Source organism: Zonotrichia leucophrys, chromosome 4 (assembly GCF_028769735.1).
Source record: "Zonotrichia leucophrys gambelii isolate GWCS_2022_RI chromosome 4, RI_Zleu_2.0, whole genome shotgun sequence".
NCBI lineage: Eukaryota > Metazoa > Chordata > Aves > Passeriformes > Passerellidae > Zonotrichia > Zonotrichia leucophrys.
Window position 1 is genome coordinate 71,005,200 of NC_088173.1, and position 13,930 is coordinate 71,019,129.

The window sequence follows — 13,930 nt, forward strand, 5'->3', positions numbered from 1 at the left end:
AAGGTGGAAAATCCTGGGAATTGTGGTGGAAAATCTTGGGAAAGAAGGGTGGAAAATTCTGGGAATGGAAGGTTGAAAATCCTGGAAAATCTGGAATGGAGATGGGAAATCCTGGAAATGAGCATGGAAAATCCCGGGAAATGAGGCAGGAAAATCTTGGGAATGGAGGCAGGAAAATCCTGGGAATTGAGGGTGGAAAATCCTGGAAAAATCTTGGGGAAAAGGGGTGGAAAATCCTGGGAAATGTGGGCAGGAAATCCTGGGAATTGTGGGTGGAAAATCTTGGGAATGGAGGGGGGAAAATCCCAGGAAATGAGGGCGGGAAATCCTGGAAAAATCTTGGGGAAAAAGGGTGGAAAATCCTGGGAATTGAGGGTGGAAAATCTTGGGAAAGAAGGGTGGAAAATTCTGGGAATCAAAGGTTGAAAATCCTGGAAAAATCTTGGGAATGGAGGATGGGAAATCCTGGGAAATGAGGGTGGAAAATCTTGGGAATGGAGGCAGGAAAATTCTGGGAATTGAGGGCGGGAAATCCTGGAAAAATCTTGGGAAAAAGGGGTGGAAAATCCTGGAATTGAAGGTGAAAATCTTGGAAAGAAGGTGGAAAATTCTGGGAATCAACGTTGAAAATCCTGGAAAAATCTTGGAATGGAGGATGGGAAATCCTGGAAATGTGGCAGGAAAATCCTGGAATGGGGCAGGAAAATTCTGGGAATGAAGGTGGAAAATCCTGGAAAAATCTTGGGAAAAATGGTGGAAAATCCTGGGAAATGTGGGCAGGAAATCCTGGGAATTGTGGGTGGGAAATCCTGGAAAGGAGGCTGGAAAATCTTGGGGAAATGAGGGTGGAAAATCCTGGGAAATGAGGGTGGAAAATCTTGGGAATGGAGGCAGGAAAATTCTGGGAATTGAGGGCGGGAAATCCTGGAAAAATCTTGGGAAAGGAGGCTGGAAAATCTTTGGGAAAAAGGGTGGAAAATTGTGGGAATTGAGGGTGGAAAATCTTTGGAAAATCGTGGGAATGGAGGCAGGAAAATTCTGGGAAATGAGGGTGGGAAATCCTGGAAAAATCTTGGGGAAAATGGTGGAAAATCCTGGGAAATGTGGGCAGGAAATCCTGGGAATTGTGGGTGGGAAATCTTGGGAAAATCGTGGAATGCAAGGGAAAATCTTGGAAAGAAGGTGGAAAATTCTGGGAATCAAAGGTTGAAAATCCTGGAAAAATCTTGGGAATGGAGGATGGGAAATCCTGGGAAATGAGCATGGAAAATCTTGGGAAAGGAGGCAGAAAAATTGTGGGAATTGAGGGTGGGAAATCCTGGAAAAATCTTGAGAAAGGAGGCTGGGAAAATCTTGGAAAGAAGGGTGGAAAAATCTGGAATCGAAGGTTGAAAATCCTGGAAAAATCTTGGGAATGGAGGATGGGAATATCTGGGAAATGGGGATGGAAAATCCCAGGAAATGAGGTGGAAATCTTGGGAATGGAAGCAGGAAAATTCTGGGAATTGAGGGTGGAAAATTCTGGGAATCGAAGGTTGAAAATCCTGGAAAAATCTTGGGATAAAGGGGTGGAAAATCCTGGGAATTGAGGGTGGAAAATTCTGGGAATCAAAGGTTGAAAATCCTGGAAAAATTTTGGGAATGGAGGATGGGAAATTCTGGGAAATGAGGCAGGAAAATCCTGGGAAATGAGGGTGGAAAATCTTGGGAATGGAGGCAGGAAAATTCTGGGAATTGAGGGCGGGAAATCCTGGAAAAATCTTGGGGAAAAAAGGGTGGAAAATTCTGGGAATTGAGGGTGGAAAATCTTGGGAAAGAAGGGTGGAAAATCCTGGGAAATGTGGGCAGGAAATCCTGGGAATTGAGGGTGGAAAATCTTGGGAAAATCTTGGGAATGGAGGATGGGAAATCCTGGGAAATGAGGCTGGAAAATCTTGGGAATGGAGGCAGGAAAATTCTGGGAATTGAGGGCGGGAAATCCTGGAAAAATCTTGGGAAAAAGGGGTGGAAAATCCTGGGAATTGAAGGTGGAAAATCTTGGGAAAGAAGGGTGGAAAATTCTGGGAATCAAAGGTTGAAAATCCTGGAAAAATCTTGGGAATGGAGGATGGAAAATCCTGGGAATTGAGACAGGAAAATCCCGGGAAATGAGGGTGGAAAATCTTGGGAATGGAGGCAGGAAAATTCTGGGAATTGAGGGCTGGAAATCCTGGAAAAATCTTGGGGAAAAGGGGTGGAAAATTCTGGGAATTGAGGGCCGGAAATCCTGGGAATTGTGGGTGGAAAATCTTGGGAAAATCCTGGGAATGGAGGGTGGAAAATCTTGGGAAAGAAGGGTGGAAAATTCTGGGAATGGAAGGTTGAAAATCCTGGAAAAATCTTGGGAATGGAGGATGGGAAATCCTGGGAAATGAGGCAGGAAAATCCCGGAATTGAGGGTGGAAAATACTGGGAAACCAGCATGGAAATTCCCAGGAAATGAGGGCAGGAAATTCTGGGAAATAAAGGTGGGAAATTCTGGGAATTGAGGCTGGGAACTCCTGGATAGGAAGCAGGAAAATCTTGGGAATGGAGGATGGGAAATCCTGGGAAATGAGGCAGGAAAATCCTGGGAATGGAGGCAGGAAAATTCTGGGAATTGAGGGCGGGAAATCCTGGAAAAATCTTGGGGAAAGAAGGGTGGAAAATCTTGGGGTAAATCACGGAAGCGTGTGGGAATTGATGGGAAAATGGCGGGAAATGAAGGTGGAGAATCCCGGGAAAGACGGGCGGGAATTCCCGGGAAGCTCCTCCTAGGCGCTGTCCCAAGCCCAGCGGGGACGGGGACGCGTCCGGGGGAGGCCACCGAGGCCCCGGGGACGGAAGGGGACAGCGGCCGTGTCCCTGTCCCTGTCCTTGTCCTTGTCCTTGTCCTTGTCCTTCTCCTTCTCCTTCTCCTTCTCCTTCTCCTTCTCCTTCTCCTTCTCCTTGTCCGTGTCCTGGTTTCCTGGGAAGAGCCGTGGCACAGGGATGGCACAGGGATGGCACAGGGATGGCACCGGGGACAGGAGGGGACAGGGGGTGGCAGCTGTCGGTGTCACCCCAGCGCCCTCCTTGGGGACATTCCCAGCTCCGTACCCGCCTCCGGCTCCGCTCCGGCTCCGGCGCGCTCCGGTGCTCCGGTGGAGTTGGTGCCCATGGAATTGGTGCCCATGGAATTGGTGCCCATGGAATTGGTGCCCATGGAATTCCCCATGGAATTGGTGCCCATGGAATTGGTGCCCATGGAATTCCCCATGGAATTGGTGCCCATGGATGTGGTGCCCATGGAATTCCCCATGGAATCAGTGCCCATGGAACTGGTGCCTGTGGAATTCCTCGTGGAATTGGTGCCCATGGAATTGGTGCCTGTGGAATTCCTCATAGAATTGGTGCCCATGGAATTGGTGCCCATGGATGTGGTGCCTGTGGAGTTGGTGCCCATGGAATTCCCCATGGAATTGGTGCCCATGGAATTGGTGCCCATGGGTGTGGTGCTCATGGAATTCCCCATGGAATTGGTGCCTGTGGAATTCCTTGTAGAATTGGTGGCCATGGAATTGGTGCCCATGGAATTGGTGGCCATGGAATTGGTGCCCATGGAATTGGTGCCCATGGAATTGGTGCCCATGGAATTGGTGCCCATGGAATTGGTGCCCATGGAATTGGTGCCCATGGATGTGGTGCCCATGGAATTGGTGCCCTTGGAACGGTTTCCCATGGATGTGGTGCCCATGGAATTCCCCATGGAATTGGTGCCCATGGAATCTGTGCCCTTGGGACGGTTTCCCATGGAATTGGTGCCTGTGGACCTGATGCCCATGGAATTCCTCATGAAATTGGTGCCCGTGGAATTCCCCATGGAATCGGTGCCCATTGAACTGGTGCCCTTGGAATGGTTTCCCATAGAATTCCCCATGGAACTGGTGCCTGTGGAACTGGTGCCCATGGAATTCCTCATGGAATTGGTGCCCACGGACTGGTTTCCCATGGAATTGGTGCCCATGGAATTCCTCATGGAATTGGTGCCCATGGACTGGTTTCCCATGGAATTCCCCACAGACGGGTTTCCCATGGAATTCCCCACGGGCTGCTTTCCCATGGAATTCCCCAGGGAATCCCCCGTAGCCGCATCCAGGGCCCGGCGGCGCCGCTCCAGGATGGATCCCAGCTCCGGGGCCGATCCCTGATCCCGATGATCCCGATGATCCCGATGATCCCGATGATCCCGATCCCGGCTCTGCCGGCTGCGCCTCCGGCTCGGCCTCCGCAGGGCGCCCTGGGACACACAGGGGACATCATGGGGACACTGAGGGGACATCATGGGGACACAAAGGGGACACAAAGGGGACATTGAGGGGACACCACGGGGATATCAAGGGGAGGGATATCATGGGGACACAAAGGGGACACAAAGGGGACATTGAGGGGACACCACGGGGATATCAAGGGGACATTGAAGGGACACAAAGGGGACAGCAAGGGGACACACAGGGGACATTCAGGGGACATTGAGGGGACACAAAGGGGACATTGAGGGGACATTGAGGGGACAGTTCAGCAACCGTGTGGGCGTGCAAAGGGGACATCTAAGGGGCCACCAGGGGGACAGCGTGGGGACATCGAGGGGACATAAAGGGGACATTGAGGGGACATAAAGAGGACACAAAGGGGATATCAAGGGGAGGGACATCAAGGGGACATTGAAGGGACACAAAGAGGACATTGAGGGGACACTGAGGAGATATCAAGGGGACATCGAGGGGACACCACAGGGATATCAAGGGGACATCGAAGGGACCCAAAGGGGACAGCTTGGGGACATTGAGGGGACACAAAGGGGATATCAAGGGGACATTGAAGGGACACAAAGAGGACATTGAGGGGACACTGAGGAGATATCAAGGGGACATCGAGGGGACACCACGGGGACATCAAGGGGACATTGAAGGGACACACAGGGGACATTGAGGGGACAGTTCAGCAGCCGTGTGGGTGTACAGAGGGGACATCTAAGGGGCCACCAGGGGGACAGCGTGGGGACAGCATGGGGACATCAAAGAGGCCACTGAGGGGACATCAAGGGCCACCAAAGGGGACACCCCAGGGACAGAGTGGGGACACTGCAGGGAGATCAGGTCATCACCTTGGGGACACCATGGGGACATCAAGGGGACATTGTGGGGACAGCAAGGGGACACTGCAGGGACAGGACATCAACACCGTGGGTGTACAAAGGGGACATCTAAAGGGGCACCAGGGGGACCTCAAGGGACACCACAGGGACACCGTGGGGACATCAGAGACACCACGGGGACAGCAAGAGCATGTCAAGGGACACTGAGGGGACATCAAGGGCCACCGAAGGGACACAAAGGGGACACCCCAGGGACAGAGTGGGGACACTGCAGGGAGAGCAGGTCATCACCTTGGGGACACCATGGGGACATCAAGGGGAGGGACATCAAGGGGACATCAAAGGGACACCAAGGGGACAGCGAGGGGACAGTAGGGGGACACCATGGGGGTGTGATAGGGACACTGAGGGGACAGCGTGGAGACGTCAAGGGAAGAGCATGGGGACACAAGGGGGACATCAAGGGGGACATCAAAGGTTACACCAAGGGGACACCACAGGGACATCACAGGGACACCATGGGGACACCGTGGGGACATCAGAGACACCACGGGGACAGCAAGAGCATGTCAAGGGACACTGAGGGGACATCAATGACCACCAAAGGGACACAAAGGAACAGAATGGGGACACTGCAGGGAGAGCAGGTCATCACCTTGGGGACACCATGGGGACATCAAGGGGAGGGACATCAAGGGGACATCAAAGGGACACCAAGGGGACAGCGAGGGGACAGTGAGGGGACACCAAGAAGACGCCACAGGGACATCAAGGGGACAGTGGGGGGACACCATGGGGGTGTGATAGGGACACTGAGGGGACAGCGTGGGGACGTCAAAGGGACGTCAAGGGGAGAGCATGGGGACACAAGGGGACATCAAAGGTTGCACCAAGGGGACACCGTGGGGACATCCCAAGGACACCAAGGGGACATCCTAGGGACACCAAGGGGACATCACAAGGACATCAAGGGGAGGGACACCAAGGGGACACCAAAGGGACAGTGAGGGGACACCATGGGGGTGTGATAGGGACACAGGGGACAGCATGGGGATGTCAAAGGGACGTCAAGGGGAGAGCATGGGGACACAAGGGGGACACCAAGGGGACATCCCAGGGACACCAAGGGGACATCACAGGGACATCGAGGGGAGGGACACCAAGGGGACACCAAAGGGACAGTGAGGGGACACCATGGGGGTGTGATAGGGACACTGAGGGGACAGCGTGGGGACATCAAAGGGACGTCAAAGGGAGAGCATGGGGACACAAGGGGGACACAAGGGGGACATCAAAGGTTACACCGTGGGGACACCAAGGGGACACCGTGGGGACACCAAAGGGACAGTGAGGGGACACCATGGGGGTGTGATAGGGACACTGAGGGGACAGCGTGGGGACGTCAAAGGGATGTCAAGGGGAGAGCATGGGGACACCAAGGGGACATCAAAGGTTACACCAAGGGGACATCAAGGGGACACCAAGGGGAGGGATATCAAGGGGACATCAAAGGGGACATCACAAGGACACCAGGGGACACCAAGGGGACATCAAGGTTACACCAAGGGGACACCAAGGGGAGGGATATCAAGGTTACACCAAGGGGACATCACAAGGACACCAGGGGACATCAAAGGGACACCGTGGGGACACCGTGGGGACACCGTGGGGACACCGAGGGCAGAGGGGACAGCGCTGCCCACCAGGATCCCCTGCAGCTCCAGCGCCGCGCTCCTCCTCTTGCTGCCCACGGAGTCCTGCTGGGAAACCGGGAATGGCTCAATCCCGGAATTCCTGAATCCAGGAATGGCTCAATCCAGGAATTCCTGACCCCGGGAATGGCTCAATCCCGGAATTCCTGACTGGGAATGGCTCAATCCCAGGAATTCCTGACTCTGGGAATGGCTCAATCCAGGAATTCCTGACTCCGGGAATGGCTCAATCCCAGGAATTCCTGACTCTGGGAATGGCTCAATCCCAGGAATTCCTGACTCTGGAATGGCTCAATCCCAGGAATTCCTGACCCGGGAATGGCTCAATCCCGGGATTCCTGAATCCAGGAATGGCTCAATCCAGGAATTCCTGACCCCGGGAATGGCTCAATCCCAGGAATTCCTGACCCGGGAATGGCTCAATCCCGGAATTCCTGACCCGGGAATGGCTCAATCCCAGGAATTCCTGACTCTGGGAATGGCTCAATCCTGGAATTCCTGACCCTGGGAATGGCTCAATCCCGGAATTCCTGACCCAGGAATGGCTCAATCCCAGGAATTCCTGACCCGGGAATGGCTCAATCCAGGAATTCCTGACCCCGGGAATGGCTCAATCCCGGAATTCCTGATCCAGGAATGGCTCAATCCCAGGAATTCCTGACCTGGGAATGGCTCAATCCCAGGAATTCCTGAATCCAGGAATGGCTCAATCCAGGAATTCCTGACCCTGGGAATGGCTCAATCCCAGGAATTCCTGACTCCGGGAATGGCTCAATCCCAGGAATTCCTGACTCCGGGAATGGCTCAATCCCAGAATTCCTGATCCGGGAATGGCTCAATCCCAGGAATTCCTGATCCCGGGAATGGCTCAATCCCAGGAATTCCTGACCCTGGGAATGGCTCAATCCCAGGAATTCCTGACTCTGGAATGGCTCAATCCCGGAATTCCTGATCCTGGGAATGGCTCAATCCAGGAATTCCTGACCCCGGGAATGGCTCAATCCCAGAATTCCTGACCCTGGGAATGGCTCAATCCCAGGAATTCCTGACCCTGGGAATGGCTCAATCCCAGGAATTCCTGATCCCAGGAATGGCTCAATCCCGGAATTCCTGACTCAGGAATGGCTCAATCCCAGGAATTCCTGATCCTGGGAATGGCTCAATCTCAGGAATTCCAGATCCAGGAATGGCTCAATCCCGGAATTCCTGACCCCGGGAATGGCTCAATCCCAGGAATTCCTGATCTTGGGAATGGCTCAATCTCGGAATTCCTGACCCTGGGAATGGCTCAATCCAGGAATTCCTGGACACCCCGGGAATGTCTCAATCCCGGAATTCCTGACTCCAGGAATGGCTCAATCCCAGGAATTCCTGACTTCCGGAATGGCTCAATCCCAGGAATTCCTGACCGCCGGGAATGGCCTCAATCTCCAGGAATTCCTGACTCCTAGGAATGGCTCAATCCCGGAATTCCTGACTCCTAGAATGGCTCAATCCCAGGAATTCCTGACCAGGAATGGCTCAATCCAGGAATTCCTGATCCAGGAATGGCTCAATCCCAGGAATTCCTGACTCGGGAATGGCTCAATCCTGGAATTCCTGACCTGGGAATGGCTCAATCCTGGAATTCCTGATCCAGGAATGGCTCAATCCCAGGAATTCCTGACACTGGGAATGGCTCAATCGGGAATTCCTGACTTCGGGAATGGCTCAATCCCAGGAATTCCTGACCTTGAGAATGGCTCAATCCCAGGAATTCCTGACTCTGGGAATGGCTCAATCCCGGAATTCCTGGCCCCGGGAATGGCTCAATCCCAGGAATTCCTGATCCCGGGAATGGCTCAATCCAGGAATTCACTGATACTGGGAATGGCTCAATCCCAGGAATTCCTGACCCCAGGAATGGCTCAATCCCAGGAATTCCGAATCCTGGGAATGGCTCAGTCCAGGAATTCCTGATCCCAGGAATGGCTCAATCCCAGGAATTCCTGACTCCAGGAATGGCTCAATCCCGGAATTCCTGATCCGGGAATGGCTCAATCCCAGGAATGGCTCAATCCAGGAATTCCTGACTCCAGGAATGGCTCAATCCCAGGAATTCCTGACTCTGGAATGGCTCAATCCCGGAATTCCCGACCCCGGGAATGCCAGCCCGTTGTCCCCGTTGTCACCTGGCTCGGGGCTGGCCGGGTCCCCGCCGGCCGCAGGACGATCCCGGTGCGGATCCGCTCCAGCATCTCCTGCACGGCCCGGGCTCGGATGTCCTCGGTCCCCGAGTCACCTGCGGGGGTGGCACCGTGTCACCTCCCCGGGCTGGGGACACCGCTCGGGTCACACCGAGGGTGGCGCTGTCACCTCCCCGTGCTGGGGACAGGGCTGGGGTCACACCGAGGGTGGCGCTGTCACCTCCCCGTGCTGGGGACAGGGCTGGGGTCACACTGAGGGTGGCGCTGTCACCTCCCCGGGCTGGGGACAGGGCTGGGGTCACACCGAGGGTGGCGCTGTCACCTCCCCGTGCTGGGGACACCGCTCAGGTCACACCGAGGGTGGCGCTGTCACCTCCCCGGGCGGTGCCACCCCGTCCCCAGATCACCCGCAATGGAGCTCAGGGACCCCTGGAGCAGCGTCTGTCCTGGTGACACTTTGGGGACACTCCCAATGTCCCCACCCCTGCCCTGGTGACATTCCGATGTCCCCACTCTGGTGACACTCCTGATGTCCCCACTCCCACCCTGGTGACACTCTGGGGACACTCTCAATGTCCCCACCCCTGCCCTGGTGACATTCCCAATGTCCCCACCCTGGGGACACTTTGGGTGCATTCCCAGTGTCCCCGCCTTGGTGACACTCTGGGGACACCCCTGATGTCCCCACCCTGGTGACACTCCCGATGTCCCCATCCCCACCCTGGTGACATTCCCGATGTCCCCACCCTGGTGACATTCCCGCTGTCCCCACCCTGGGGACATTCCCAATGTCCCTACCCTGGTGACATTCCCGCTGTCCCCACCCTGATGGCATTCCGATGTCCCCACTCCCAACCTGGTGACACTTTGGGGACACTCCCAATGTCCCCATCCCCACCCTGGTGACATTCCCAATGTCCCCACCCCGGGGACACTTTGGGGACATTCCCAGTGTCCCCGTCTTGGTGACACTCTGGGACACTCCTGATGTCCCCACCCTGGTGACACTTTGGGGACACCCCTGCTGTCCCCACACTGGTGACACTCCTGATGTCCCCACTCCCACCCTGGTGACACTTTGGGGACACACTCCTGATGTCCCCATCCCCGCCCTGGTGACATTCCTGCTGTCCCCACCCTGGTGACACTCCTGATGTCCCCACTCCCACCCTGGTGACACTTTGGGGACACTCCCAATGTCCCCATCCCCACCCTGGTGACATTCCCAATGTCCACACCCTGGGGACACTTTGGGGACATTCCCAGTGTCCCCACCTTGGTGACACTCTGGGGACACTCCCAATGTCCCCACCCTGGTGACACTCCCAATGTCCCCATCCCCACCCTGGTGACACTCCCGCTGTCCCCACCCTGGTGACATTCCCGATGTCCCCACCCTGGTGACATTCCCGATGTCCCCACTCCCACCCTGGTGACACTTTGGGGACACTCCTGCTGTCCCCACCCTGGTGACATTCCCGCTGTCCCCACCCTGGTGACATTCCCGATGTCCCCACTCCCACCCTGGTGACACTTTGGGGACACTCCTGATGTCCCCATCCCCGCCCTGGTGACATTCCCAATGTCCCCACCCTGGTGACACTCCCGATGTCCTCACTCCCACCCTGGTGACACTTTGGGGACATTCCCAATGTCCCCACCCTGGTGACATTCCCGCTGTCCCCACCCTGATGGCATTCCCGATGTCCCCACTCCCAACCTGGTGACACTTTGGGACACTCCCAATGTCCCCATCCCCGCCCTGGTGACATTCCCAGTGTCCCCACCCTGGGGACACTTTGGGTGCATTCCCAGTGTCCCCGCCTTGGTGACACTCTGGGGACACCCCTGATGTCCCCACCCTGGTGACACTTTGGGGACACTCCTGCTGTCCCCACCCTGGTGACATTCCCGATGTCCCCATCCCCACGCTGGTGACACTTTGGGGACACACTCCTGATGTCCCCATCCCCGCCCTGGTGACATTCCTGCTGTCCCCACCCTGGTGACACTCCTAAATGTCCCCACTCCCACCCTGGTGACACTTTGGGGACACACCCTGATGTCCCCATCCCCGCCCTGGTGACATTCCCAATGTCCCACACCCTGGGGACACTTTGGGGACATTCCCAGTGTCCCCACCTTGGTGACACTCTGGGGACACTCCCAATGTCCCCACCCTGGTGACACTCCCATGTCCCCATCCCGCCGGGTGACACTTGGGACACTCCTGCTGTCCCCCCCTGGTGACATTCCCAATGTCCACACCCTGGTGACATTCCCGCTGTCCCCACTCCCACGCTGGTGACACTTTGGGGACACTCCTGCTGTCCCCACCCTGGTGACATTCCCGATGTCCCCATCCCCACGCTGGTGACATTCCCAATGTCCCCACTCCCACCTGGTGACACTTTGGGGACATCCTGATTCCCCATCCCACCCTGGTGACATTCCCGCTGTCCCCACCCTGGTGACATTCCCAATGTCCCCACCCTGGTGACATTCCCGATGTCCCCACCCTGGTGACATTCCCGCTGTCCCCACCCCTCCGGACTCACTTTGCTCCGGGTTTTTCCGCACCTTCCTCTGCCTGAGGGCGGCCAGGGGGCTGCGGGGGGGGGACAGGAGGTGACACTGGAGGGGACAGGAGGTGACACATCTGTCACCCCCCCCTCCCCTCTTGGGGACAGCGGATTTCCGGGAATGTTCCGGAACGTTGGCCGGAAGAGCGGCCAATGGGATGTGTCACCTACTCGTTGGGGCCGGCGGTGGCCGCGGGCGGTGGCAGCGGTGGCGGCGGTGGCACCTCGGGGTGGCCCTGGGGCGGCGGCTGCTGCGCCAGCTGCTCCCGGAGGGATCCCGCTGGAATGAGGCGGGATCGGGATTGGGAATCCCTCTGGAATTGCCTGGGACCCTCTAAAATCCCCTCTGGAATCTGTCTGGAATTCCCTCTGGAATTTTCTGGAATCCCCCCTGGAATCTTCTGGAATCCCTTTGGAATCGCCCTGAAATCCCTCCTGGAATCCCTCTTGGAATCCCTCTTGGAATCTTCTGGAATCCCCCCATGGAATCTTTTATAATCTCCCCTGGAATCTTCTGGAATCCCTTTGGAATCCCCCCTGGAATCTTCTGGAATCCCTTTGGAATGCCCCTGGGATTCCTCTGGAATCTCCCGGAAACCTCTGGGATTCTTTGGAATCAGTCCAGAATCCCCTTGGAATCTTCTGGAATCCCCTCTGGAATAATCTGGAATCCTCTAAAATCCCCCTGGAACCCTCTGGAATCTTTCTGAAATCCTCCTGGAATCTTCTGAAATCTCCCCTGGAATCTTCTGGAATCCCTTTGGAATCCCCCTGAAATCCCCCCTGGAATCCCCCTTGGAATCTTCTGGAATCCCTTTGGAATGCCCCTGGGATTCCTCTGGAATCTCCCGGAAACCTCTGGGATTCTTTGGAATCAGTCCGGAATCCCCCCGGAATCTTCTGGAATTCTCCTGGAATTTTCTGTAATCCCTTGGAATCCTCTAAAATCCCCCTGGAATGCTCTGGAATCTTTCTGAAATCCTCCAAAAATCCCTCTGGAATTCTTTGGAATCCATCTGGAATCCCCCTGGATTTTTCCTGGAATCCTCTAAAATCCCCCCTGGAATTCTTTGGAATTTCCTGGAACCCTCTGGAATTCCATGTGGAAATTCCCACCTTCCTTCTCCAGCGCTTCCAGCCGCTCCCTCAGCTCCCGTTTCTGCTCCCGCTCCTCCTCCAGCGCTTCCCGCGCCCGCTGCAGCTCCGCCCGCTCCTGCTCCAGCTCCTCCTCCTGTGGGAATACGGGAATTCCGGGATCTGGGAAAACCCCAAGGACGGCGATGCTTCCCCAACCCTAAAATCGGGAATTTGGGGAAAAATTCCCGGCGGGTTTTGGGGCAAATCTGCCCTCGCTGTGGGGTGAGGTTCCATCAACAGCTTGGGAAATCCATGGAGGGAAATCCATGGAGGGAAATCCATGGAGGGAAATCCATGGAGGGAAATTCATGGATGGAAATCCATGGAAGGAAATCCATGGAGGGAAATCCATGGAAGGAAATCCATGGAGGGAAATCCATGGAGGGAAATCCACAGAGGGAAATCCATGGATGGAAATCCATGGAATTCCATCCATGGATTCATGGAGGGAAGTCCATGGAAGGAAATGCATGGAGGGAAATCCACAGAGGGAAATCTGTGAAAGTAAATCCATGGAAGGAAATCCATGGTGGGAAATTCATAGAGGAAAATTCATGGAAGGAAATCCATGGTGAGAAATCCATGGTGGGAAATCCATGGAGGGAAATCCATGGTGGGAAATCCATGGAAGGAAATCCATGCAGGGAAATGCATGGAGGGAGATCCATGAGAGAAAATCCATGGAAGGAGATCCATGGAGGAAATTCAGGGATGGAAATCCCTGGTGGGAAATCCATGGAGGGAAATCCAAGGAAGGAAATTTGTGGTGGAAATGCATGGAGGGAAATCCAAGGATGGAAATCCATGGAAAGAAATCCATGGAAGGAAATCCATGGTGGAAATCCATGGATGGTAATCCTTGGTGGGAAATCCATGGAGGGAAATGCATGGAGGGAAATGCATGGAAAGAAACCCATGATGGAAATGCATGGAAGGAAATCCATGGTGGGAAATCCATGGAAAGAAATCCATGGTGGGAAATCCATGGAAAGGGATCCATGGGGGGAAATCCATGGTGGGAAATCCGTGATGGAAATCCATGGAAAGAAAATTCATGGAGGGAAATCCGCTGTGGGAAATCCATAGAGGGAAATCCATGGATGGAAATCCATGGAATTCCATCCATGGATTCATGGAGGGAAGTCCATGGAAGGAAAT

General features: G+C 55.1%; 1 protein-coding gene across 1 annotated transcript; it reads right to left on the reverse strand.

Annotated features, from left to right (window-relative positions):
• Positions 1 to 2,792: 2,792 nt before the first annotated feature.
• On the reverse strand, positions 2,793 to 11,665 carry LOC135447385 (splicing regulatory glutamine/lysine-rich protein 1-like). Its single transcript, XM_064712324.1, has 5 exons — positions 11,612 to 11,665; positions 9,039 to 9,148; positions 6,859 to 6,912; positions 3,949 to 4,297; positions 2,793 to 2,986 (listed from the first exon to the last, which is right to left on the reverse strand). Exons 2-5 carry the CDS (start codon positions 9,102 to 9,104, stop codon positions 2,793 to 2,795), a joined length of 663 nt encoding a protein of 220 aa, XP_064568394.1. The 5' UTR covers positions 9,105 to 9,148; positions 11,612 to 11,665.
• Between the last annotated feature and the right edge of the window lie 2,265 nt (positions 11,666 to 13,930).

Bases quoted from the DNA above. Each gene is read 5' to 3' on its own strand.
- LOC135447385 (XM_064712324.1), bottom strand. From the start codon at position 9,104: ATGCTGGAGCGGATCCGCACCGGGATCGTCCTGCGGCCGGCGGGGACC. The intron at 6,913-9,038 runs GTGACAACGGGG...GTTTCCCAGCAG, and splicing joins CCCGGCCAGCCCCGAGCCAG to GACTCCGTGGGCAGCAAGAG. The intron at 2,987-3,948 runs GCACCAGTTCCA...GGCTCTTCCCAG, and splicing joins CATGGGCACCAGTTCCACAG to GAAACCAGGACACGGACAAG.